Source organism: Acinonyx jubatus, chromosome C1 (assembly GCF_027475565.1).
Source record: "Acinonyx jubatus isolate Ajub_Pintada_27869175 chromosome C1, VMU_Ajub_asm_v1.0, whole genome shotgun sequence".
NCBI classification, from domain to species: domain Eukaryota; kingdom Metazoa; phylum Chordata; class Mammalia; order Carnivora; family Felidae; genus Acinonyx; species Acinonyx jubatus.
In genome coordinates this window covers 102,746,454-102,774,205 of record NC_069381.1, presented here as the reverse complement: position 1 = coordinate 102,774,205, position 27,752 = coordinate 102,746,454, and the positions used below count along the sequence as shown (strand labels likewise).

Below are 27,752 nucleotides of genomic sequence, written 5' to 3'. Positions count from 1 at the left end.
CAGGTGCATCCTTGGAATCCACAAGAAACCCAGGGACAGACGTTCAAGGGCCAAAAGGAACTCACTTGGGAGCCGGGCCAAGACTTTGGCTACCCCCCCCCCCCCCCCCCCCCGACGGAACTCACCTTCACCAGCTACGCGACGCCGATTTCATCTTCGGGCTGTTTGCAGAGGAGGAAAGTCGCGTGGAGTTCCTCCCTCCCCTGGGCTCTGTTTCCACCTCTCCGTTTCTGTCTCCTCCACGACGGTTCGGGAGCCTAACACTGGACAGGGCTGAAAGGCGAGGCTGCCCTCCTCCGGGTCCCTCCCCCCCCCCGGGCGTCGGAGCAGCTCAGTCGGGCCGGGACGTTACGGCCCGCGGGGCCGCGAGGGCAGCGGGGGCGGGGTCGCAAGCTCGCCGCGTGCATCCGCGTGCATCCGCGTGCACCGCGCAGCTGCGCGTCGCCGGCGCCGGACACACTGAATCGACCCCGCCGTCTGGGGGCTCATCCGCCGGCCGCACGCAAGGGTGCGGGGCGCGGCAGAGGGAGAGAGAGGGCGCAGCGCGCCGAGGGGGCCCGGCCTTGCCCCTGACCCTGGAGGCCGGGCCCGGAAGAGGCTAGTTTGAAGGGCAGAGCCCAGAAAGCCTCAATGGCGGCCCAGCCCCGGGTCCCGAGGGTAAAGGCCCCAAACCCCGAAGTCCTAGTGGAGCGGGGGTCGCGAATGGCGTCATTCCCCCGCCTGTGTCGGGAGAGTCGTTTGCCCGAATCAGCAAGCCGGTTGTGTGGCTCCGAGACGGCAATTAACAAAAGCAGCAGCAGGATTTTCGGACAAAGCGGGCGTGTGGCGTGAGGGGAAGGCCGGCGTCGAAGAGCACTCTGTGTGGGCCCTGAGCGTGCAGAGCAGCAGCCGAGGTAGGTGGAAAGTGCAGGGGCGGCGGGCTGGGAGGGACCCGAGTCCAGTCTAGGGGCACGGCGCCTGCCTCGAAAGCCGTCTCAGTCCGCGCCACTTCCGTTGCTGCGTCCCTTGTCTTTCGGAATCATGTGGGGGATGTTAGGGACCCCAGGGTCTAAGGCCGGGCGCCTCCCCTAGGCAACCTCGTCCACTCTTTGCTGAGGAAAAGAGTCGATGAAAACTGGCTTAAACAAACCAGGTGACTCCAAGAGCCTTCCTTTTCCAGAGTCTCCTCCAAAGCTCCAGAGCCAGTGATAGTCATGGCCTTCCCCCAAGTGCTGCTAATACGTAAGCATTAAAAATGAGCCACGTACCAAAAGTCTTACTTAGATGGGGCACCTGGGTGGCTCAGCCGGTTCAGCGTGGGAGTCTTGATTGTGACTTGGGTCCTAATCTCAGGGTTCACCGGAGCGAGTTCCCCTGGTGGTCTCTGTGCTGGCTGTGCCGAGCCTGCTTGGGATTCTCTTTCTCTGTTCGTCCCTTGCATTTGTGGGCGCTTCCTTTAAAATAGTAAATAAACATCGGAAAAAAAGGTCTTGCTTGGGGGAGTGTAAAATAAACATGATTTTCTTGTACAGGCTGCTCTCCACTTGGGGCTCATTCTTGTCCTTAATTTTGCCAGGACCACCGAAGTCTAGGGCCTACCCGCACAGAAAAGTCTGAGGCCCCTCTCTGTAGCTTCCCTCATGTCCATGCCAATTCCTCCACACAACCTTTCCTTGGGCTGCTAATGTCTCCCCAGCCACGAGGGTGTCTGCTGGGCCCCACAGCCTCTCTCCTTCCTGGACTTCCCATTTCTTGATAGTCACTCTATAGGGAGACACTGCTCAGTGGTCAGCCCAGCCCAAGATCCAGCATGCTAATCAGTGACCGGATGACACTATATTCCAGATATTTGCCAGCAGAAAAAAAGTAACAATGGCTTTGGTTTCAAGTATTCAAAAGGACCCAGCATACTAACCTGTCCTTTCAAAGACAGAGCTCTAAAAAATCCCTTGTTTAGACCTCAGTGTGTTTTGCTCTGCAATTAACCTAAGGGGGTATAGTTGCCCTTTTTTCTTTTTAGCATTGCCTCCTGAGACCCTCAACCCTGTAATAACTTGTGCTGCTAGTGCAATAGATAATCCAACAGAGAGAACACTGGACACATAAAAGTGCAAGGAAAACCCTCCTTTGACTGGGAATGGAACCCAGACCTCCCACATAGAAGGCCAGAATTCTACTAGTGAACCACTGATGCTTGTTTCACAATTGCTGGAGTAGGTCTAATCAGAAAGAGTGTCTGGAAGGACTTTGAAAAAGCAATTCTAAAATAGCTTTACACATCAGTTCTCTCTGGAAAACAGAGGTAGCATATAGAAAATACCTGTAGCAAAGGCTGTCCTGGGGGATTTCTGTAAGGCAGCACTGTAAAGTAAAGTAATGGCACTCAAATCAAAATATCTGATTTGAAAGAGCCTAATTCTGGGGGTGGGGAGGAAATCTCTTTCCAAGTAGATTAATAGACTTCTAGAAAAGCATCAGAAAATAGGTCACCTGGTTGGCTCAGTTGGTGGAGCATGTGATTCTTGGTCTTGGGATTGTGAGTTTGAGCTCCATGTTGGGTGTAGAGAATTACTTAAAAATAAAATCTTAAAAAAAAAATCAGCTCTTGTGTCTGGTCCTTAAGCTAGTGTAGACCTAGGGAAAGTTAATTCCCTCCCTGGCTAAAGCTATCTCTTTGCCTTCTCATTGCTGAGTGCCTCCCAAACCCTTTCCTCCCATTTTTTCACCAGTTCTTCACCCAGTGAAGGTTCAGGAGGCTGGATCTTTGGGTATGTGCTGAGTTACTGAGGAAAATCTGGGTGGTAACTGAGTTCCTCACCTCTGAAGCTTCTTTTGAGTGTCTAGAGAAGACCAAGGATCAAATAGCCCTGCTTTTAAGCTGTGAAGTTTTGCAGAGACCTATACAGGATGAATAAAAGTGAAAATTCCAAGATTTCTTTCCTTCATGACACCATCTTGGCCAGAGAAGGTGGCCAGGGAAAAACAATTTGATGTTTCTTCAACCAGTTTAAAAACTTTCCCCTCCCCTCTGTCTTTAAGAGTCATATTTTCACTTTTTTGCTTACAATTAGCCTGGTACAGATTGTACTGTTCTTAATATGTAGTCTTTTTCTGTCTAACACACTGCTGTAGCTGAAATTTACTTTTACATCCACTTTGAGGGGATTTGGATCCATTATAATTGGTTGTATTTAGTGTTGGTTGGAGATTGCTGAGAGTTGTTTTCACTTCCACTACCTCTGTGTGATTTCTGTCCTTAATAATTTCTCCTTGCCTATTTTAACTGGTCTGTTTCGAAAGAATTTTGTTTTCCTATTGAATTTTTTGAAATTTCATGTCACTGATTAGTTCATGGATTTCATAGATCCCAGGTACAGAGGATAAAGCTAACTTTGTTCCTTAATTCAGGACACTTGATGGTGGGTGCCCTGAGCATTGAATGCCCTTTCCTCCTTGTTGTCTTTCATTATTTTCTTGGTTCATCCCACTCCCATCCCCCCCCCCACCCCTGGGAGCACATACTCTAAGGAGTTTAGTATATGTCCTTTAATTCTAACTTCTCTTTGCATATTTAAATGTGTGTGTCTTTAAAAAAATATGTGGTCCTCTCTTTAGGGGGGATTGGCTTAGAACCACTTTAAATGTGGATTGGCTCATTCAAAATCCATTTCACCTTCCTTCTAGTTGAAGAGTTTAGAAAACTAAGAATCATACTTCTCAGACTTATTTGCAGGTTGGGTTCTGGGTAGAAATTATGTTCTACCGATTAGATGCACTCATGTGTTTTTGGCAAAAGTGAGGAGAGGCAATCTTCCTATTGCTGTTGCTGATGGCAAGCAAGGTTATGGAACCATGACTCTTTAGAGATACTCGTGGCTGGCAGCCTTATTCTCATGGCTCGTCACCAATTTAGAGTGTGTGTGAGGCAGTGGTATTGGCAGCAGTCAAAACTTCCTTACTCCTAGGCAGCAGGTAGGAAAGGCATTGAATTTCATGTACCAGTGCTTCCACCTGTGTTCTACTTTGCCAGCCCTTCCAAGGTGAAATCAATAGTTTTCTGATAACGTATTTCCTAAACTGAGCTCTGATTCAATAAGATTATTCCATAAATATTTTTTCTATTTCCTAATTCCCTATTAGCACTGTTTTCAATATTTAGTTCATCATATCCATCTGCCGCATAGAATACTGTGGCATGTCTCTACCATGTTTATTATCTATTCCCACATTTACAGACATCTAGTTTGTTCCCACCTCCTGGACACTACCAGCTAAAAAGATCTTTCCTATCCATGTCTCATCATGGAATCAGGCAACACTTTCTCTATGGTATACACACAAGGGTAGGATGGCTGGAGAACACTTACATGTGTTCCAAATGGTGACACTAGTTTACTTCCCAAGTATAGAAAAATATACAGCAACACATATGGTGGCTGAAGACCAAGTTTGTGCTTTGTCTGAGTCTTACTCCTTGAAGATAAATTCCCAAAAGTTTGCACCACCCTAACATGTTGGTTCCCAATCATCAAGGTCCTGAAGGCATCTGGACCACACTGATCAAAGGAGTTAATCAACCAAGAGCAGTCCTCTCTCCCTTGGCCATTAGGACCATACTGACCCTGAGAGGTGATGGGAGAAGATTTGCAGGGCCCAACCTCCAGGGACAGGGTTCAGTTGAGGCAGTGGGCACTATACTTGTGTTAGCTTTGAAACATGGATTCATAATGAAAGAACCAAGCAGCCTCTGCCTGTGCTCAGAAATTAGGAAGTAACAACTCTGGTGTGCCTGACCTTCTGGCTTCTGAATTAATTCAAATCTGTTCTGTAGCAGCTGGAATAAAGACCACTAAAGATTCCTCTGAGGAAGTTCCTGGAGGAAATGTCCTAGAACTTGGTCTTAGAGGAATTCTTAGTAGTCATGTCTCCAAGGTGTCATTGGAGCATGGAGACCTTTGTTCAGGGGCAATTTTGGATTGCAGACGTCAGCTGGGAATTTCTAGCCTCTTTCAGTGTAGTTCTCTTCCAATTGGTTCTTTCCAGACCAACCTCCAAAAACAGAAGGGCTCTCAGTGTAGTTGGGAGCTATGGAGTCACTGAATCTTGAACCTGAACTATTGGGAATGTTATGAACTATGCAAGCAACCTTGAATTCAGACCATTGATAGTCCAGTGGCAGTAGTTGTGGCTTCATGTACCCAGGTTTGATTCCTGGCCAATGTGTGTGTTTGCTGTTGACCCTAACACAGTTCATTTGCTGCCCTTGCAGAGCATCTGTGGGACTCTCTTATGCATGCAAGATTAGAACAGTAATCCTTTTTACTACCTCTGCTGGACTGTTTATTTTACTAAACAGGACTGTTTACTAGATTTGTAAATCTAGTCTACGCAGAGATCTAGCATCTAGAAGCTGTCAAACAACAACAAAAAGGGAACCTGGCAATTATTTTGGAATAAAAGATATTCAAGAGTTTGTCTAAACCATAGGTTGACAGCTTTGGGGGCCAAACTGTGATTCTGGAAGGATTAGAGCTTGGCCTGAAGTATAACAACCACTCCTCCAGGTTGTATCTTCCAAGATGGGAGGTTAAGTTCTGGTGTGTTTCTGTAGTGTAAAACATTTAGAAATAATATCCTTGCCACATTTGCCTACAACTCCAAGTGATCTAGAGAAAGTATCGTCATTTAACTTTGATTTGCATTCTGGGCCTCCGGCTGGCCACCTGGTAGCTTCTCACTATGCAGTAGGGATGCAGTAACTGAACCTCCAGGAAGGAGAGTAGCTCTGGGTTGGTCCAGATACCCCAATAATACTAAAGACGTTACAGGTCCAGGGAAGGGCAAGGCTTTTAGGCAGTAATCCATATATTGCTGACAGGAAGCTGTCAGGAGTGTGCTTGGGCCTTGTAGGCAGGTGAAATTCAGTCTAAATCAGGAGGAGCCTGTGGCTTCCAATAAAGCCAGCTGCCCTGTGCTCATCCCCCTCAGTGGTGCCATTTGGCTCCAGAGAGCCATAGCACATGCAAAAAAGGAGAAAAGGCTGAATGAAGCACTGGCAGTTATTCCTAAATCTAGACAGATATAGTAATGTGCAAGTACAAAGCAGAAAAGAAGGATGCACGGAGACAGTGAGAGTCTTTCTGACTCTGTATAGCACATACTATAAATGTATTTAAAAAAATTATCAACTTGGCGGGGCGGGGGGGGGCGCCTGGGTGGCTTAGTTGGTTGAGCATCCGACTTTGGCTCGGGTCATGATCTGGCAGTTCATGGGTTTCAGCCCCGCATCGGGCTCTGTGCTCACAGCTCAGAGCCTGGAGCCTGCTTCAGATTCTGTCTCTCTCTCTCTGCCCCTCCTCTGCTTGCTCTCTCTCTCTCTCTCTCTCTCTCTCTCTCAAAAATAAATAAGCATTAAAAACAATTTTTTTTAAATCATCAGCTTATGTTTGTAGGTAGCATTAATTATGAAGCTGTAGGACTGAGGATTTGGTTTCTGTGCCTGTGGCCCCTTCCATCTTCAAAGGCAGCAATGAAGAGTTTCTCCCTCGTTGAATCCCTGACAAGCTTTGAATCTCTCTGACCTCTAGACACAGATTTAAAGAGTTCATGTAATTATGTCAGTCCACCTGGATAAGAACCCCCAATTAAGGACAACTTAATTACATCTGCAAAATCTCTTTTGCCATATAGCATAATTATGCAAATAGCAATCATAAGAAAGTTGGAATGACTAAACTAGTACCAGACAAAAAAGACAGGAGACTTTAAAACAAAAAATGCTAGGAGAGATAAAGAGTGACGTTTTATAATGATATAGAGCCTAATCCATCAGGAAGTTATACTACTAATAAAAACATTTGCATCTAACAGAGTCCCAAAGTACAGGAAGCAAAAACTGACAGAATCAAGGGAGAAATAGGCAACTGAACAGTAGTAGTTGGAAACCTCAATACCACACTTTCAATAATGGGTAGAAGATCCAGGCAGAAGACCAACAAGGAAATAGAAGATTTAAATAACATGACCTAACCGCCATCTATACAACACTCTACCCAATAAGCACAGAATAATACAATTTCTCTCAACTGCACTTTGAACAGTCTCCAGGATCGACATGCACTAAGTCATAAGAGAAGCCTCAATACATTTAAAAGGACTGAAGTCACTTAATTTGAGACATCTCACAAACCAATACTATCACATAGCCTAGTTGCAAGTGGGCAAGTGGGATGGGTAGTCTGTCTGGTCTTCTTTCACTTGGTCATGAGTGTTCAGTGACACAGATGGAGGTGGCCATGGTCACGCATGTGTGGGCCACTAGCCTGGAAAAGCAAAGTAGCTAAAGGGAAGAGACAGATACTCCAGAGAAGTTTCTCTAGTGTCAGGCTCACAAAACCAGGAAGAAAATGATCTGTACGAAATAAGGTGTCAAAGGATCACTTTCTCTCTTACCTGTGTGGCTCTTTAAAACCTTAGCCTCAGGGCGCCTGGGTGGCTCAGTAGGTTGAGCATAGGACTTTGGCTCAGGTCATGAACTCTCAGTCTGTGAGTTCGAGCCCTGTGTCGGGCTCTGTGCTGACAGCTCAGAGCCTGGAGTCTGTTTTGGATTTTGTGTCTCCCTCTCTCTCTGACCCTTCCCCGTTCATGCTCTCTCTCTGTCTCAAAAATAAATAAATGTTAATAAATAAATAAATAAATAAATAAAAAACCTTAGCCTCTGTGTCACTAAATCTCATTGTACAGGAATGATGTGGACCACCAGTAACCACCATTGACCTATCACCTTGATTTTTACCATGCTCTGAGAATACAACCGCAAGTCAACAGATATGGGTCAACACAAACTATCAGTCAGTGTTCTACAAAAACGGCTCTGGACATGAAGAATAACATCAGTTTATAAGTCAGCCCAAGGTGGCCACAACATGCATTCAAAGACATATACAAAAACTCTTTTAGTGACTTTGACAAGTGGGAAAGATACCCTGTGGAGCTAGAATGAAATTCATAAGTGACAATCCCAAAATATGTATATAGAGTGGTTCCTGGGTGGCTCAGTTGTCTGACTCTTGGTTTCGGCTCAGGTCATGATCTTATGGTTTGTGAGTTCAAGCCCCTCAAGGGGCTCTGTGCTGACAGCACGGAGCCTGCTTGAGATTCTGTCTCCCTGTTTTTCTGCCCCTCCTCTGCTTGCTCCCTATTTCTCTCTCCTTCAAAAATAAATAAATAATTTTTAAAAACCCAACAAAATAGGTATATTAAGATTATGACACAAAGCAATCCATACATACAGGAAGAGGGTGGAGCTAGGAAGAAGGATGTCAAACTTGACTTCAAGTTTAATGCAAAGCCAATAAGCTTCCTCAGTGAGGGAAAAGAAGCAAACATAAGCCTGTGGCAAGAAGAAAATTGAGATACAGGATAGAAATCCTTATAAATTAATTATTCACACATTGAGTTATACTCAGAAATTTTTCCTATAATATTAAACCGGTGTGGAATAAAACTAGAGAAGCAAAAAGAACACCAAGACTATCTAAAAGTTTTAAATTTTTCATGAAGGAAAAGTGAAGTGACTTCAGGACAGTCCTTAAGATAATGAAAGATTTTGGGAAAATATTGATTCCTTCATATTTTCTGTGCACTTACAAGAATAAACAATGAAAAATATCCTTAAATTTTAGAAAGAGCTAAGTCTGTGGTATCAGTACATGGCCACACAAATACTGAAAATGGCTGCTGGGGGATGGGGTGGTCCCCACTGGTGGTGACCTTCAGAACAGACCAGGTGATCTTATGTATCAGTATAGCCTCAGCAATTGGAAGACTGGGGCTCCTAAGATTCCATGACACTCCCTACTTTCCAGTTCTGTTATTGTGACTCCAGACAGTTGCCTGGCAGGCTGGATGCTTCCTCTGGCACTCTTATCAGAGCCTAAGCTGCGCATGGTAGCCTTGGCTCTGAGCTCTGCTATCTATGCCTTATTTTTGTGGTTGAGAATTCTTAGAGTTGTGGAATGCTGACAGAGTTTAGCCCCAAAGTAAGTATGAATTACATCTGTATACTTTAGCATGTTTAAGTCCATTTTTTCCCCTTAATGAAACTTTGAGGTATAATTTACATACTATAAAACTCACCTATTAGAGTTGTACAGTACAATGATTTCTAAGAAAATTTTTAAAGTTTATTTATTTTGAGAAGAAGGGGCAGAGAGAGAAGGAGAGAGAGAATCCCAAGCAGGCTCTGCACTGCAGGGCTTTAACTCAACAAACTGTGAGATCATGACCGGAGCTAAAACTAAGAGTTGGATATTTAACCAACTGAGCCACCCAGGTCCGCGTGTAGTAATTTACCAGCAGTGCAACTGTCACCATAACCTATTCACTTGTTTATGATTATTTGTTTGGGCTTCTGCTTCCTAGGTTCTGGCTCTACTTCTGCCACAGCTGCAGCATGGCAGAATCTCTCACCACTTTCTCTGATCCGAGGACAGAAATGAGCATCCTGGAAACCAACCAGTACTTGCGCTCCCAGCTGGCAAAAACCAAACAGAGCTTCCGAGACCTCACAGAGAAATTCCTCACATCCAAGGCTACTGCTTACTCCCTGGCCAATCAGCTGCAGAAATACAGTAAGCCCAGTGTGGTCACAGTCACCAGAGTGACTGCCCATCTTCCCTCTGAGAAACTAAACACTCCCCAAACTTTATTCTTCTCTCTCCATCAAAATAAATCTCATCCTGACTATACTCCTGGAAAAGTAGAAGTGGATATGTTACTCTCAATTTGCAGAAGATGGAAACACTGAGGCACAAAGGAATGAAGTTTATAGTGAGAGGGTAGGAAGGCATAGAGGCTAAACTGTGGGTTCAGGCATTAAACTGTCTTTTCTCTCTCAGGAACATGTATCAGACTCTATAAACATATAGTAACACTGTTGGCTTAAATATCTCAGGATTCAGTTCCAACTTTTTCTAAGTACCCGTTTGCAAAGCACTGTGCTAGCCATACTAGCGTAATAGTGTAATAGCATACCCTCCCTGTCTTATGGGAGCTTAAAGCTGTTTCCCACTCAACCAGATACCTGGAGATGAGAACATCAATAGCAAACACCGAGGGAAGTCCTGATGCCTGGAGCCAGATTCTTTTCCCATGTAAGTTCCAGGAAGCCGCCCCTTACATTCTGTGAGATTGAACGTATTTCCAGGAAAATCAGAGACTCTATAACACCTTTTTGATCTCTCCCTTGAATATGAACTTTGAAGACAACAAGCTGGTCCAGGATCTGGGCTTTGAGATGCAGGGCCAAAATGAGAATGAGGCTAAGTGGGTGAGGCCTCCAGTCCAGCAGACCAGGTCTGTGTAGGAGCTGGCCCTTCCCTCTCCATGCTCAGCTTTCACATTTGGAAATCCTTGGACAGTCTCACACGTGTTTGTCATGGGGTTGGGGGGGTAGCAGTGGGAAGCTGTAGTGACTGAAGGAAACATGATGGAAGTGAGGACACATGAGAGACAGGAACAGTAGAGGAGGATGCTTGCTGACATTGAAGTTGAGTTTGCTTTCAAATTCCTACAATTTTTCAGTAAATCAGTAGAGGATGAAATTTGCTTATCCAACTTACATGGAGAAAAAAATTTAAAAAATGCCTACTTATTAAAGAAGAAAAAGATGAGCTTTGGGGTGTGGAAGAATAAAGGGCTTTTTTTCTACATCGCTTATTATAAAATCACAATTGTAGGACAAATATTTTGGAGCTAGTAAAGAGATCTTGCCCTAGATCTTAGTGTAAAGATAATACAGTACAGTGATTATGAGCATGTACCCTGGGGCCAGACTTCTGGGTCCAAATCCAAGTTATCCTTTTTGTGCCTCAGTTTTCTCACCTGTGATGGTAGTAAGAATATTTGCCTTTGCAGTTAGTTGTGATGATTACATGATAATTCTCAAAAACCTAGGACAGTGCAATGGCAAGCACCGGGTATTCTCTCCCTCTAACCTAACACAACACCTGTTTGCATTTGAACATACGTCTTTCAGATTTTTTCCCCTCCATATACATTTTACACCCTTGTATCCAGATAAACTTTTAAATTTTTGAACTATTGAGGGAATTATTGAAACTCTCAACGTGGGAGAACCATCAGTCCGACAATCTTCGGAGACATCCTAAACACAGGAAATCACTACTTCATGCCCCAGGTTAATGGTTTATTTCAGAGGCTACCAAGCTTGGTAAAATGGCCCAAGATTTGGAGTCAGACCTCAGGGGATGTGAATTCCTCAAGGATTGTCTCATTCCAGTTGAATCCAGTTGAGCAAGTTACCTGCCCATGAGCTTCTCTTTCCCCATATCTAAGATGGGGAGCAATCAAATGCCATGTAGCCTGGGAGATTGAGGAATGAAATGTGGAAATCCCAGCAGAGAGCCTGGTAATGGGGTTACATTTGTCCTTGGGGTGGACCCTGCCTCCTCGTGTGAAGGCAGTGACCAGAGCAGTGTGTCCAGCTTTCCACTGAGGCAGGTGTGTCTGTTTTTTTCAGAGAGTGAAGAGCACAAAGCCCTCATTGAATCCGTGCTAGAGGAGGGAGCGCGGTTTGAGGGAGAGCTGGCAGAGAAGAGGAGCCCAGCTGCAAGGCTGGGGTAAGGAGGTGCCTGTGTGGAAGGGTGTGAATTACGGTCTTAAGTGGGCCTTGCGGCTGCTAGTACTTAGTGCATGTGCAAGGAGAAGGGCAGGAGAGTACCTGGCAGGCACAGAACCAGACAAAGACAACCGGCGGGGTTGTGAGAATGGGTGGGAGAACAGTCTGGTCTCTGGGGTTTTCTCTTAAATAGCATAAGAATAAAATGGAGACAGATGCCTGGGATGGAATACTAGCAATGTGGCTTCCAGCTGGGTTGCCTTGTGCAAATTCACTCAGCTTTCCTGCATTTCAGTTACCTCAGCTACCTCACCTGCAAAATAAAAATACCAACGGTATCTACCTCAGAGGGTTATGAAGATGAGACACATGATTACAGGTTAAAACCATCTCCTATGCATATGAGGCTCTCAACAAATATTTTCTGTAATCATTATACTTGCTTTTATTTTTTACGGGAGTGGTAGTTGTCATTAATGGACTAACATTTTCTACCATGAGAGAGATTTTCCCAAGTTTTCCAAAGTGCCTTTTTCATGATAAAAATGTTTCTCCTTCTCAATTTTGATTTTTTTTCTAAATACCATACTATGTGGAGTACTAACTGGTAGGGCTGTTGGGCAGATAGATAATCAAGCAGTCTGGGAAAATGGATTATTAATGTGCTGAGGACTAGCCTTGTCCATCCTCAGATTGTTTCAAATATAGGGGAGATTGTGGGATTCCAGATGTCTTTTAACGCTTTGTTGAAAGGGAATCTGAGAAGCTCAAATGTATAAAACTTCCTAAAGCAGAGATACTTGATTGAAGAAGGCATAGGTCTGGAGCCTCTGTTGCTCCCTAGTCTATGCCTTCACCAACTCTGACACTTTTTAAGAGCTCTATGGAATAGAATTTGAAAGACAATCTGTAGAATATAATTTAGTAGACAGCAGGGAGGAGATTCAGGCATCAGATGAGGTAGACCTAAATATCTAGTCCAGCTTTAGGATTATGTGGTTCTAAGTATTAACCGAATGCCTACTTGTGTGTGTACACTCTGTTGGGTTCTGTAAGTTGGGTACTACATGGCACTGTCTCTAGCCTCGCAGAGCTCACACTTTTAGATTGGAATCTGTGCATAATATTTGTATAATAATTAGAAAATGGTGAAAACCCACTTAGAGTGATGTAATTGTTACTTTATTTACTCTTAAGTGCCTCCTTACTGATTATTACTCCTTTTCACGTCACTCAAAAGAATGTTATCCTTCTTGACCTTTACATTGATTTTCCTTTTCATCCTTTGAATTAACACCACACATACCCATCCAACACTTCCATATCTGGTTTGTGCGTGTGTGCGTGCAACTTTCTGTATAATGCTAGGTAGTATATATTCCATGGAAATGGATGTGGGCTGAATTGAGGAACTAAAGGGCCATCTTTTCAAAGCAAAGCTAATAAAACAACAAACAAACCCAATGCTGTTTCCTCATTCCCTCTGCCACAGGCAGGCCAAGTCACATGACTTGTATAAGAATTCAAGTTGGGGAATTCCTTAGGGGCATTCTAAGAGATGTCTCTGTTGAAACTCCCACAACCTATCGTTCACTACATGCACTGTTATATTTTGCTTTTCTTTCCTACCTTAGGAAACATGATACCCTAATTCAGGCTCATGCCCGAGAGCTGACCCACTTACGACAGAAGATACGAGAAGGGAAAGGTGTCTGTTATCTTTTCATTCAGCATACGAAGAGCATAGTCAAGTCTTTTGAGGGTCTCCTCAGGAGTGCTGACATTCCCTACTACCAGGGACAGAGATTCTGTGAGCAGCTGGCCCAAGGAAGCCAGCTGGCAGAGAGCCTTGCCAGCAAACTCATCACTGGTAAGTTGGCTTACGGGTTCTGGAGACCCTTAGCTCCTCCCAAGGTCCTAGCCTCACATAAGTCTCCATGCTTCCACATGACTCTAAGAGTGACATTTTAGCCAGTTGTCCAGCTGTTTTGTGCCCTTCTCAGCCTATTGATAGTGATGCTATTAGGTAGAACTACCTAGGGGCACTCACCTGGGCTCAAGGTGAGCCCCCACAGACATTTCTTTCTTTTAAGGATAATTGATTTACACTGAATTGGCCCACTGTAGTGTCAGTTCTGTGAGCTTTGAGAAATCCATACAGTGCTGTAAGCACTGCCACGATCAAGATGTAGAGCAGTCCCATCACCACTCACAGTTCCTTTGTGCCTCTGTGTAGTCAGCCATTGTGCCCAACCCCAGTTACTGGCAATCACTGGATCTGTTTTCTGTCTCTACAGATTTTCCATCTCCAGAATGTATCAGTAGTTGGTTTCCTTTTTTACTGTTAAGTACTGTGCCGTTATACGGATGTACCACTTTTATTTATCCATTCATCCACTGAAGAACATTTGGATTATTTCCAGTCTGGGGCTATTATGAATAATAGCTCTAAAGATTCACCTGCAGGTTTTGGTGTGAAAATATGTGGGGTTTTTTTAATGTTTGTTTCTTTATTTTGAGAGAGAATGAGTGGGGGAGAGGGGCAGAGGGAGAGGTAGGGACAGAGAGAGAGAGAGAGAGAGAGAGAGAGAATCCCAAGCACTGAGTGTTGAGCCTCACTTGGGGCTCGATTCCACGACTGTGAGATCATAACCTGAGCAGAAACCAAGAGTTGGACACTTAACCAACTGAGCCACCCAGGAGCCCCTGAAAATATGTTTTCACTCACTTCACTTGGGTAAATATCTAGGAGTAGGATTGCTGGGTCATGTGGTAAATGCACGTTTAACCTAGAAGAAACTGCTACACTGGTTTCCAATGTGGCTATACCATTTCAGATCCCATGGGCAATGTGTAAAAGTTACAGCTGTTCCCCAATATTAACTTTTGATATTTACAGGTGGTTGTTCTTTTGTTTTTTGTCTTTATAGCAATTGTAATAAGTGTGGGGAGGGCATAGCATTGTGGTTTAAAACAGATTTTTCTTTTAACGTTTATTCATTTTTCTTGAGAGACAGAGCACAAGTGGGAGTGGGGCAGAGAGAGAGGGAGACACAGAATCTGAAGCAGGCTCCAGGCTCTGAGTTGTCAGCACAGAGCCTGATGCGGGGCTCGAACTCATGAACCGTGAGATCATGATCTGAGCCAATGTCAGATACTTAACTGACCGAGCCACCCAGGCACCCATGCATTGTGGTTTTAATTTGCATTTCCCTGATGACTAATAATTTTGAGGTTCTTTTCATATGCCTGTTGACTCTCCTTGTATCTTTGGTGAACCAAGTGTTCATATTTTGTCATTTAAAATTGATTTGTTTGGGGGCGCCTGGGTGGCGCAGTCGGTTAAGCGTCTGACTTCAGCCAGGTCACGATCTCGTGGTCCGTGAGTTCGAGCCCTGCGTCAGGCTCTGGGCTGATGGCTCAGAGCCTGGAGCCTGTTTCCGATTCTGTGTCTCCCTCTCTCTCTGCCCCTCCCCCGTTCATGCTCTGTCTCTCTCTGTCCCAAAAATAAATAAACGTTGAAAAAAAATTTTTTTAAATAAAAATAAAAAATAATAAAATAAAATTGATTTGTTTGTTTTATTATCAAGTCTTGAGGGTTCTTTGCATTTCTGGATACAAGTACTTTATGAGATATTTAACTTGCAAATATTTTCTCCCAGTTTGTGGCTTTTCATTCCCCTAACGTATCTTTCAGAAAGCAGAATTTCTTAATTTTATGAAGTACAATTTATGGATCATGCTTTTGTAGTTATATCTAAGAACACTCTACCTAAAAATAAGGTTCTCTGCTTTTCCATATAAATTTTACAATCAGCTTGCCATTATCTGTAAACAACAACAAAATCCTTCTGGGATTTTGAGTCACATTGCTTTCAATCTATGAAAAGTTTGAGAAGAATTGATATTCTTATTAATATTGAGTTTTCTAATGATCATAGTACCTTATCAGGTTGAGGAAGTTCCCTTTCTGTTTTTGTTTCTTTTATTCATATTTGAATGAACAAACGAATCTTTTGTTTTTTATTTTATGATAGTAACTGCTGACAACAGAGGAAAAAAATTATGTCTCCTAATGCAAACATGAGTAGGCATAGTCCAGCCAAGAAATGTTTCCAACTTATTTGAGGAAGTTCCTTTTTATTCCTTATTTTCTGAGTAGATGTTTAATTCTGTCAAATGATTTTTATTCATTAGTGAAATGATAATGTTTTTATTATGTTGAGTACTTTTATAGGGTCCTCTGGATGTTTTGAATATTGTATTGTAAGACCCTGGGTCCTGTTAAAATCTTCTGGAATTGTTTTTTTAGCAGGCAATCAACCCCATTAGGTTCAGACCAAATTCTGCCTCACCTTCTACAGGTAGTATCCAATGTCAAATCAGTGTTCATTGCCTTTGATATGCTGTTTCGGTCAGTCTAGCAAATACATTCCTTAGGTTTCTTTTGGACTAGTTCCTGGTTTGTGTGGTAATTCAGTTTTCTCATCCTTTGCCATGATTCCTTGGGTGTATTCCACACATATTCTGGGGATGAGCCCTGGGACTTTTATCAGCTCATAGACCGTTTTCCAGACTCTCTTCTCTCTGGTATTTCTTCCATATTTTCCAGTTTCCCAGGGTCCCTTTTCCCAGTTCCTCTGTTCAGAAAGAGTGAGTTCTCTCAGAGATTTCTCTTCTCACACTGTTTTGCTTTTCTTTCTTTCTTTTCTTTTCTTTTTTTTTTTTTTTTTTAAGTTTATTTATTCTGAGAGACAGAGAGTGCACAAGGGCCGGGGAGGGGCAGAGAGGGAGAGAAAGAGAGAGAAAGAATCCCAAGCAGGCTCTGCACTGTCAGCATGGAGCCTGACTCTGGCGGACAGGGGTAGGGAGGGTGGGAGGGTGGTCTGGAACCCACGAACCATGAGATCATGCCCTGAGCCAAAGTCAAGAGTCAGAGATGTTTTAACTGACTGAGCCACCCAGGTGCCCCCTCACTGTATTGCAGTTCTGAATGACTGGGGCTACTTTAAGAGCAAGGAGGCAAGAAAATTGAGAAATAGAAAATAAAAGGGGGCACTTTTCACACTTTTCAGGCAAGAGATCCCGTTTTCCTAGTTCTTTTGATCAGAGAGCTAGATTCTCTTTTGTGGTTTAAGGTTTAGGCAGTTCTGCAACTGGGCTGGTCTCTAAGCCGGGTCAGGAAAGAGGAAAAAGAAAAAAAGAGAAGTTTCTCTTCATGTTCTCCACTCGCTGACATGCACAGGTGCCTTTGTCCAGTCATTGGGTTGGAAGGGTTAGGTGGTTTCTCCAGAAGTTTTTGCTCCTTAGAGACTGCAGTGAGTTCTTTATGAAAGCCTAATAGGACACACAACCGCAGTTTAGCCATCTGCTATGGGGCAAAAATGAAGGTTACAACTGGAGAAGTCCAGAAGGTAACTGAACAAGTATTCCAAGCACTGGTGAACAGCAGACATTTTAAACTTTTTGCCTTGACTTGGTAGCAGATGCCATGGTGATTATTCACCATGCCAGGATACAGTCCTAAGCCTTCTCTGCCAGAGCATTCTACAAAATCCCCTTACAAAGGCTTACTGTCCAGTTTGCTCAAGAAAGCCTGCCAGGCTACTTCTCTGAAGATACAGTCCTAAGCCTTCTCTGCCAGAGCATTCTAAACAAACATGTAGAGTATTACATCCCTGATCATATAGGCCCTAATATTTGTAATGTGTGAAATGGGATCTGCTCAATTTCTGACTAGCTGTTTCTGTTTTTTGGTTCTCAGAAAATCACAATGATAAGGATGAAGATAGACAGGAGCCACTGGCACCCAGGTAACTGAAGGACAAAAGGGCTGATAATGGAATGGTGAAGTATAGGGAAGATTCCAGAAGCAAGTGACCAAGAGGCCAAAGTCCCAGATCTGGGGGAAAAAAACTGAAACCACTAATTGTACCTATTTCATTCATTCATCATATAGTGATGTGTCCTTTTATTTTTTTTAATTTATTTTTAATGTTTATTTTTGAGAGAGAGAGAGAGAGAGAGGGAGTGAAAGCAGGGGAGGGGCAGAGAGAGAGGGAGACACAGAATCCAAAGCAGGCTCCAGACTCTGAGCTGTCAGCACAGAGCCAGACGTGAGGCCCGGGCTCACACACCGTGAGATCATGACCTGAGCTGAAATCAGACACTTAACCAACTGAGCCACTCAGGTGCCCCAATGATGTGCCCTTTTAAACAATGTTGTCTGTTCATGGTAAGTTCTTGTATTGGTTACCATTTCTTAGTAATTCATCAAGTTTAGTTAGCTAAAGTCAGTCTGACATAAAGATAAACTAGCCAGAGATCCCTGGTGTCTGTGTTCTAAAAACGTGTATGGTAAAAAAAAAAAAAAAAAAAAAAATCAAAGTGAGACATTGTCTCAGGAGCCAGCATTCAGTGGATGACTTCCTACGATGGTAAACAAAATTTGTCCGCAGCATTTTAAAACCAATATTCTAGGTCTCTGTGTGTCATAAGTGCCTTTTAGAATAGTTGAGTCTACTTCCTCATCCACATGTTATGAGGTCAGTACACTGAGCACCTGCTGCCCCCTTCTATCCCAGTTCTAGGCTCATGAACCCGTCAAAGTGGATTGCTATGCTTTCTCTCTCATCCAGATGGCCTCTTTGCTTTCTGGTGTGGCTTCCAGGAGCTTCAGACGGGACCAGCTGCGAAGCTGTGGTTCCAGGTTGCCGCAGTTTAATCTCCTGTCTTACCTCCCTGCCATCCTCCCCAGGCTCAGCAGGGGGCTCCAGGAGGAAGAAGTGAATGAAGCCCTGGAAGCCTCACTAGATGAACAGTATTTGACTGATTCCAGTCGCCATGACTCTCACCAGCTTCCCCGCAGCAGTTCCTTCCTGCTTGACATGCAGGAAGCCAGCTCTGCTGTGGAAGTCACCAGTGAGTACTTCCATTATAAAGAGAATAAAGGAACACAAGACTGGAGAATAAAGCTCCAATAGTTTCTACATGCTTACCACCTTGGTTTAGGCTAAGTGAGACCATCTAGTAGGCAGGTCCTAAAGATTAACCTTGAAAAAGCTATCAGGCTGGACGTGCAGCTCGGACCAAGTTTCAAATACAGGTCCTTGGTGGGTCAGGTAATTTGTTGCATTGTTCGTGGTCCACACCTCATCTCAGTCACTCTGTCCCCCACTGGCATCTGCAAGCTAATGGAGTCTAGGCAAGCCAGATTGGAGAATGGAGAGATGATGGTGGACTGTGTGCCACTATTTCAGCATGTGCACAGAATCTAACAGACCTCCTCTAAGACGAAGCAACTTACCTTTCTGGGAATGTTCTTGCTGATTATAGTTCCTGAAGAGTGTCCCTTAAGCTTTTCTAGCTGAGAAATACTGGCAGTGCTGCCCATATTTTTGGAGGTGCGGTTATCATGATTGCAGTCCCCATCTCCCCTCAGATGGCTTGCTTCCTCATAAGGTTCCATCTTAGTACCAGAGCATCAGGTGGTTTCCCTAAAGACAAGGCTCAGCTCTTGGCAACCCTTGGGTAAGTGGCCAGGGTTCCCATCCTATGTGTAGCACCATTTTTAAATGATGTCTGTGGGTTTAGTCTCAGTACTGTAATCTAATCTAAAACCAACAGCCAGCCTATCTACTGAAGAAAAGGCTGGGTCTAGCAGCCATGCCACAAGCATGCCCCTTTCCTAAAAAAGCCCCACCTAGCCAGTGTAGCTCCTCCAAGCATGTAAGAGCCCCTCGGGATAGCGGCCTCATGGGTGTGTGTAGATTAAAGTCTCAACCTTCATTTCCTCCCTCCCCCCCTTTTTTTTTTTGATTATTTGACTTTCCTTTGGGGATAAAAGTTTGGATTATTAGAGAACTATATGTCTTATGTCTTCTTGTAGGCATGAGAAAGAGACTATATTAATTCACTCACTGTTAACTGAGTTTTTTAATAGTGATATAAGCCATGTCAGGCTTTGTCTTTTTGCCAGTGGTGGGTGCCTTTTCTTACTCAGGCAATCCCCTTACAAAGGCTTCCTCATTGCCATTTCACTTTGAGATGTAGTGGGAGGTTGTCCTCTATTAATGACGTTCAGACACAAATCATGTGGGAGAGATATTTAGTAGAGACATTCCTTAGTACCCAAAAGTCTTATATAAGAGGGGCCACACCTTTCCCAGTACTAGATAAGCCCTACTCTGAAGGCTGATTCCATATTTTACCACCTTATATCAACCTCCTTTATACTTCCCATATCCTTGTATGGGAGGTGGCCCTGTGGAGTTTGCTTAGCACTGGGTCATGCTTTGTTTGAAGGCCTGCAGGCTCCTACAGGAGGTTCCCAGGTATTTCCTGATGAAAGCGGAAGTTGGCAGAAGAATGGTGCAAGGCAGGGATCTTGCTGAGAGGCCCTTGGCCACCCCATTAGTGATAAGGATTCTCCATCTTCTACCTCATTCCCTGTCCTGGTGGAATGGCTGCAGAAGATGAGATCCAGAACCTGTACCAGCACCTGAGGGAAATTCTTTTCATCAATGCCTGCCTTCAAGAAAAGCTGGAACATCATCTCAGCATTTCTGACCAAGGAAACGGTAGGGGAGGCCCAAGTCTGTCTGCTTCTGGCAATATGTATCTTTCTAAGGACTTGTAATATGTTGCAGGGCTTCACAGATTTCAAGAACTTGACATGCTTTATACTTCACTTATTCTTACCAATGGCCCAACTAGGGAGAATAGGGCAGGTATTAACATTCCTACTTTTTAGATGAGTAAATAGGCTCAGATAGAGGTTTGCCCCAAGACTGAGCTGTCCCTCCATCTTAAGAGTTATCTGACCTCCAAAAGCCTTCTTGTGACTCCTAAGCTGTACACTTTCTGCTGCTCTTCTCCTCTTGTGCAGTCATTCAGTAGAACCCAGGTTGCTGAGCACCTCATTCAGCAGAGTGAGGGTCTCTGCTGCTGTCATCCTTACCCCCCTCCCTAATGTCTTGGTTACTCTTCATTGTTCTCAAGGTTGTTCTTCTCCACACATCTTCCTCTTACATTGCACTCACGCAGAGGCCATCATTTCCCAGTCTCAGGCTGGGCCAGAACAGTGACTGGGCCTCTTTCCATATCAAAGGAGCAACTATTTAATGAGAAAAGTCTCCTTCATAATTTCAGCTGTTGGGTGTGATAATACAAATGAATGAGCTGGCATTTGTTCAGGGCCTGGTGAAAATTAAGCATCTGCCCCATAATGCTGAAGTTCCAACCTTTGAGTCCCCAGAGGTTTCTCCTGGGCTGAGACAGAAGGGGAAAAGGAATTGCAGAAAGCATTATCTTAAGCAAATGTGTGGAACTTGCCTAAACTGCTAATTATTTCCTGCAGTAGGATATACTTCTGACTTCTACAGGGAGAGCTTGGACTCCCTTGCGCAGCTGTACAATGAAAACAGAGATATCAGGAAAGAAAGTCTGAGCCTTCTGGCTCACCTGAATCGTATTTCCAGAGGTAAGTGGTCAAAAACCACAAGAGGAGGTCACTCTCAGAGCTTTCTTTTCTCGTGCCTTACCCAGCTATAGAAACAAAAGATGATGGGGAGGCCACAGCTACCCAAAGCCTCTTGGCTCATAATTCTCATAGTTTTTCTCAATATAGTGAGGGCTACCTCCTAGGTGCTCCCTCTACAGGTCCCCAGACTCTAGGCTCCAGGAATGAATAGCTCTGGGAAATTCACCTTTCAGGTACAAACCACACCTCACTAATGCAAGGCTTAGAAGAAAAGAACAGTCCTCAGAGGTGAGAAGACATAAGAGAATACTTATTTTGATTGAGTAAAATTTGCCAAAATTAGATAAACTCTGTCTAAGAATGCTGAAAGAGCAAGGAAACAGAATTTAGATTCTAAGTCAGTAGTCTTTGAGGAAGTATGAGGACCAGAAAGGTGCCATAAGCCTAAAAGAGCAAAACCCCAATTTTCAAACTGATGAAAATAAAAGTACTAAAAAATCGAAATAAGTATAGCTTATATTGGTAATAAAAGACAAACTTGTATTTTGTATAAAGAAAATAAAATATTGGTACAAAATACAAACTATCTATTGCACTCAAACAATAATATTCCAGTCACCTTATGGTTTCCAACTCTTACCATTGAGGAGAAAAGCAAAACCAAACCAAATTACCTTCAGATTGACAAAAATATTTACAAACCTGCAAAATACCTTCAGCCTATCCCCTATACACCAGGGTCAGTATTTTTTGAGTTTTTGCTGTGTGCAATGCCCACCTCAGTAGATATCCCTGCCAAATCTATTAGGGGCCAGTTTAGGTCACCTAAGATTCCTTTTACCTTTTCATGCCTGTGCTGCTTTTTTCCAAGGACTCTTCTGAATAGGATTGTCCTCGGATTACTAGAACCACTTGGCTGATGACTTAGAGAACTGGAAGGACCTGGGAGTTTCTGTCAATCCCACAGCACCCATTGACCCTGCCTGTAAATCATTTACCCATGATTGACAGGTCCAGGCATAGGAAAGCCTAGCTACTTGACATGAGGGGGCCTTTGTGGTGAATTAGCTTTGGAAAAAGGAAATGCAGAGGCGAGGTTTGTAAAGGCCCAGGTAGATAAACAGAAGGAAACTTTTCCCTTGGAAATCCAATTGAGAAAGAGAGAGATTCACCTGGACCATAAGAAGGAAGATTAAAATCTTTAGGTCCAATGGGAAAGAAGCCATGGTAGGACAGCTAGAGAGAAACAAAGAGAACCATGGGAAATAGGGCAGGTCTCCTAAGTAGCTTTAAATCATGTTGTCATTATAAGAACCTGGTTTTGCCTAACACAAATGCCTAGCTACCATACTAGAGATTCTGATTAAAATGGTTTCATGTGTGTTTGGGATATTAGTTTTCAAAAGCTCCTAGGTGATTCAAATATGTGGCTACCAAAGGGAAGGACCGTCAGTCTACCACGGTCACCCAATACAGCAGTATCCCAGATGTATAGTTTCTTAGGAGAGCCGAACACTAGTCATTAATGGGATTTGCATTCCTCTCTCAACAGGCTTGTTTGTATAGCATGGAAAAAAGAGAAAAGAAGAGGTAGATATATAGATTAGACCTGTAACCAGTCTATCTAGAGCAGTTTCTCGGATTTTTCTGATCACAAGACACAATAAAAAACAATTCTTTGTGATCCAGTGTCATGTTAAAAAAAAAAAGCCCTTACTGTATGTAATGGGTCTTATCTAGTATTTTCCTTCCTGATTCTTTAAAGTCTGTAGTAAAGTCTACAGTGTTGACTTGACAACCTACTAATGGTTACCAGCTGCAATTTGAAAAATTTTGCTTTTGATTAGTCTTTTCATTAAGCAAAATCCTAAAAGAGAGTACTGGGGGGGAATTTTTCCTCTACCTACTTAGGTTTGAATGGTCCAGGGACCTTGAATTAACTAACAATAGATAAACATGAGAAAAGACAAGGTTCAGTTACACATGCATGTGGTAATTACTTAGTAATTAATAATTCCCAGAATACCCAGAGGTAAAAATTTATGTACCAATTTAACAAAGGGCTTCACTGGAAAGGTATGGAAAACTCTATTGAACTTTTTGATTCTCTTGGTAATGGACAGTCTCCATGGCTGCTGAATTCCCAGGAAACTCCCTTGGAAGTAGGGTTTCATGTGGCACCTGTATTTTTGGTATGTTCTGCTCTAGTCAGATAAAGGAAAATCAGATAAGATTTGAGGGTTTTTTTTTAGTGGTTTTTTTTTTGTTTGTTTGTTTTTTGAGAGAGAGAGGGCGCATGCACGTGCGCGTAAGCGGGGGAGGGGCAGAGAAAGAGGGAGACAAAGGACCTGAAGTGGGCTTTGCAATGACAGCAGAGATGTGGAGCTCTGAATACAGAATACAGAGTGTAGGGACGTACCTGGGTGGCTCAGTCAGTTGGGCGTCCAACTCAGGTCATGATCTCACAATTCGTGAGTTTGAGCCCCACGTCTGGCTCTGTGCTGACAGCTTGAAGCCTGGAGCCTGCTTTGGATTCTGTCTATCTCAAAAATAAATAACCATTTTAAAAAAATTAGAAAAAAAGAAAATACGGAGTATAAATGGATCAGTCCAAGGTTTAACTTTGCTCTTTATTTGCTAATTTTCCCTTTTCTCTTTCTGATTTCTTTCTTTCTCTCTAATCTCTTTACAAGAATACTTAAATGAAACTTTCTATAAAGCCTTATTCCTGTCCTAAACATGGTACTCAATAGACTGTAGAGCCTGTTACCTTTTTCCAGATTGGAGCCTTTCTTCTCCCTTTTCTTAAATTTAGAGATTTAGTGAAAAGGCTTGAGGCATGGATTTTAGCCTCAGGTCTTTCATTTATAGGTCCTGTGGCTTTAGCTAATACTAATAGCTAAAGTAGTTAGCTATTTCCTCAATGGCCAGAGGTAGAAGTTACCTACTAGGAGATAGCACCAGATTCCACAGGTTAGGGGTTTAGTCCTGTGTGACTGCACTCCTCTGACCCCCACTCCAGATGCTAGTAGCAAATCCAGGTTGTCACCTGTACATCTGACTGACTAGAAATCAGAGTTGACTGAGAACCCCCTCCTAGGGTTTAATTTGCTACAGTGGCTCACAGGACTTAGAGAAATATTTTACTTACTAGATTACTGATCTATTTTATGTTTTTCAAATTATTTATTTAAGTAATCTCTGTGCTCAGTGTGGGGCTCAAACTCATGACCCCGAGATCAAGAGTTACATGCTCTACGGACTGAGCCAACCAGGCGCTCTGATTACTGGTTTAAAAGTACTGGGGTTCAATACTTTTTGAGTATTGGGGTTTGGAGTATTTGGGGTTCAGAGCCAATGGCCAACAAAGAATTCTTGAGACCTCTCCAGTGCAAAAAGGTGATTTTATTAAAGCACGAGGACAGGACCAGAGGAGCTGCACTGGGACTGTGAAGAGCAACTGGTTATTACTTGGGAGTTGGGGAAGGTAAAAACAAGGAAAGTTTCCAAAAGGACTTTCATATGTTTTTTTTTTTTAATTTTTTTTTATTTTTTAACGTTTATTTATTTTTGAGAGAGAGACAGAACACGAGTGGGGCAGGGGCAGACGGGGAGACACAGAATCCAAAGCAGGCTCCAGGCTCTGAGCAGAGCCTGATGTAGGACTTGAACTCATGAACTGTGAGATCACGACCTGAGCTGAAGTCTGATGCTGAACTGACTGAGCCACCCAGGCACCCCAGAAAGGACTTTCATGTGCTAAAGAAGACTCACAGGAACTTGGAGCCCTAGCTGTTGTCAAGCTAAGGTTATTTTCCCTCTAGCAAAGCATTAACATTAAGACAGTAGGGAGTTCCTGGAGGAGTGTCACACTCTGCCAGCCTCAAGTATTTATCAGTGGGCTGCAGGTTATAAGGAAATTTAATTTTATTTATACTTCTTTCTACCTTTGTTTCCCACATCAGATATAACTCAGGAAGCACGTGGCAGGGCTTGGGGAAAGGGTGCAGACCTTCCATGCTATCTCTGGGAGCTTCACTCTTTTAGCACCCCTATGTGTTCACCAGCCTACAAGCTCTCTAAATCCCCATCCTTTTGGGGTTTTAATGGAGGCTTCGTAACATAGGCATGATTGATTAAATCCTTGGCTGTTGATGGTTGAACTCCATCTTTAGCCCCTCTCTCATCCCCAGAGGTCAGGGGGAATGAGACAACCCTCCTGTCACATGGTCGGTTCCCTTGGTAATCAACCTCCATCCTTCTGGCACTTTCTAAATGTTGCCGTATTAATATATCAAAAGACTAATTCCAAGCGGTTTAAGAGTTCTGCCAGAAACTGAGACAAAGACCAAATTTACATTTCTTATTATAAACCACAGTATTACAGATGGTGTCTGAGGACCCTGCACATTCTGGGACTCTTCCTTTGGCACCACCCTCCTATTAAAAAAAAAAAAAAAAAAAAAAAAAGACATGTATTTAGGAGCAAGATTTCCATGCAAAATAACCTCTCATTTGTAGAACTGACTGCTTCTGACGGTACATATTTGAAGCAAGGCACATCTTTTGGAAGGTATGAAAGGTCTTCATTTTTCTCCAGAAGAGTAGAGGTGGTATGGATCTGGCTAACCCACTGGCAGCACCATTGAGTGGGGTTCTCAGCACTATGAGGCGGTGGGGCCTTGTGTTCCACGTCACAGGGTAGTGGTTTATATCGGAATACTTGTCCTAGTTTGTCCTAGAACGCTAGCCTGCTAGTACAACTCTTTCCAGACTGTAGTTTTCGACCATGGCTTCTCCACCAACTGCATTCAGGTTGCACATGGCCTCTTTTCTTCCTTAGCTGTCACTTCAGCCTCTGGTGTCAGCAGAACCAATAGAAGATTCTCATTTTAACTTAGCTTTTTTCCCCCCTTCTGTTTCAGGTAAGAACTAGGAGTGGAAATATGAAAAGTTCTTATTTCAACAAAGCTCAGTCATGAACATCATTCCCCCATTGATGAGAAAAACTAAAACAACGAAACAGTGAAAGCCCCAAATCTGAAAGTGAGAGGGCTCCACCTCTAAGAATCAGATTTCTCAGCCACTTTGGGTTTTTACTCCCAACAGATAGTTTCCAGAAATCACAGCCCTTCAGCCTGCAAATTTGATAACTACGTAAGAGACACCAATACCTAGATTCACAGATAATCTCGAGATGCTCTAACCCTCTCCTCTCCCCACCCTCATTCTGTGGACAACTGGAGTCAGCAGCAGCTGGAAGAAAATGTCAAGGATTTGGGTCAAGAGTAAGTCAGAATGACGTTGCAGACTATTCATCAGCTCTTCTGCACATGGCCATTTTCCTTGAAAGATGAAGATTCAGAAATCTCAGAGAATAGAGTTTATTTTATATACATTCTGTTGCCTGTCATTTTTTTTTTAACAAATCAAAATCACAAAACTGTCTCCAGCTAAAAGGAAACTCAGTATGTCCACTATATTTACATCCCAGAGTGGTATCAACAAAGTCCAGGTGCATCACTTCATTCCAAAATTAAATGTTATTGAGGGGCGCCTGGCTGGCTCAGTCCAAAGAGTGTACGATTCTTGATTTTGGGGTCCTAAGTTCGAGCACCCTGTTGGGTGTGTAGAGGTTACTTAAAATACTAACAATTTAAAGGTTATTGAGTACCTGGTGTTAGGTACAAAAACTACATCGTGTTTCACACTCTGGGAACTGAGATAACTCAGGCAAAAATTCTGCCTTCACAGGCATCTGTAAAGTCTGTAAGTAGAGCAGCAGTCTCACATGCCTAATTGTTGGGGACCCAAAGAAACGATGGTATAATCTCTGCCAGAGAAGGATCCTGAGAGTTTGCTGTTCACCCTTCTATTTCCCGTACAGGTCTAGCAGAAGTTCCATCCTAGAGGTCTCTGTTTAGAATACACAGGGAGAAACAGAGTATCTACATGGAACTGGTAGGTTTCAGATAACTCCGCTCTCATTTGGGCTTTTGTTTGTTTTTCCTGAAAAATTCCTTATATTTGAAAATAAGTACCCATTGACTTGTCTTTTGCAAGCAGCTATAAAAGCAGGACATCTTATTCTGAAGCTTTGAAACACATAAAGTAGCCTTAAACTTACTAGATTTCCAGGCTAGAAGGCTGATTTGTGTAAGAAGGACAAACCCTGGGTGGCAGTGTCACAGATCAGGAATTCTACGTTCTCTCTTATCCGGCAAGAGAACGAATGCAGAAATGAAAACGAGAGAGGCAAATGTCTGGGAGGAGACAAGAGCCCCAAACGGGGATTTCCTCTCTGTATTGAGCTCTCAAGATTTTACATGTGGTGAATGTGCAGAAGGAAACCATCACATAGTAACCATTAACCTGTGTTACATATAAGAAGCAAAGGGTCTGGGGGGCAAGTGGCGTTTGAAGTTGTGATCAAAGCACAATAAGATACTAGTGCCAGATGGAAAGTAGTTTCCTGTAGGGGATATAACTAATTAGCCGTCTTCTTTAAGATTGATGGAGCATGCACCTTTAAGGATAGCAAGTTACTCGTGATCCCATTATAATATCTCGCTAGCTAACCTTGGGTGCTTTGGCCTGTGGAGGCGGCTTTCCACCCTAAGCCTTTTTAACCCATTTATCTAGGTGTAAGGA

General features: G+C 43.4%; 1 protein-coding gene across 5 annotated transcripts; it reads left to right on the top strand.

Moving 5' to 3' along the window:
* Positions 1-538: 538 nt before the first annotated feature.
* On the top strand, positions 539-26,499 carry LOC106982112 (neuroblastoma breakpoint family member 6-like protein). Of its 5 annotated transcripts, none has more exons than XM_027056315.2 (9): positions 539-893; positions 9,403-9,611; positions 11,522-11,621; positions 13,255-13,490; positions 17,385-17,433; positions 18,378-18,541; positions 20,044-20,199; positions 20,982-21,101; positions 26,027-26,499. In XM_027056315.2, exons 2-9 carry the CDS (start codon positions 9,434-9,436, stop codon positions 26,035-26,037), a joined length of 1,014 nt encoding a protein of 337 aa, XP_026912116.1. In that variant the 5' UTR covers positions 539-893; positions 9,403-9,433; the 3' UTR covers positions 26,038-26,499. The 5 variants fall into 5 exon arrangements, with proteins under 5 accessions (XP_026912116.1, XP_026912117.1, XP_014935761.1 ...); XM_027056316.2 differs by lacking the exon at positions 539-893 and adding an exon at positions 8,865-9,020 and having other exon boundaries at positions 20,095-20,199; XM_015080275.3 differs by lacking the exon at positions 539-893 and adding an exon at positions 8,865-9,020 and having other exon boundaries at positions 20,092-20,199.
* The last annotated feature ends 1,253 nt before the right edge of the window (positions 26,500-27,752 follow it).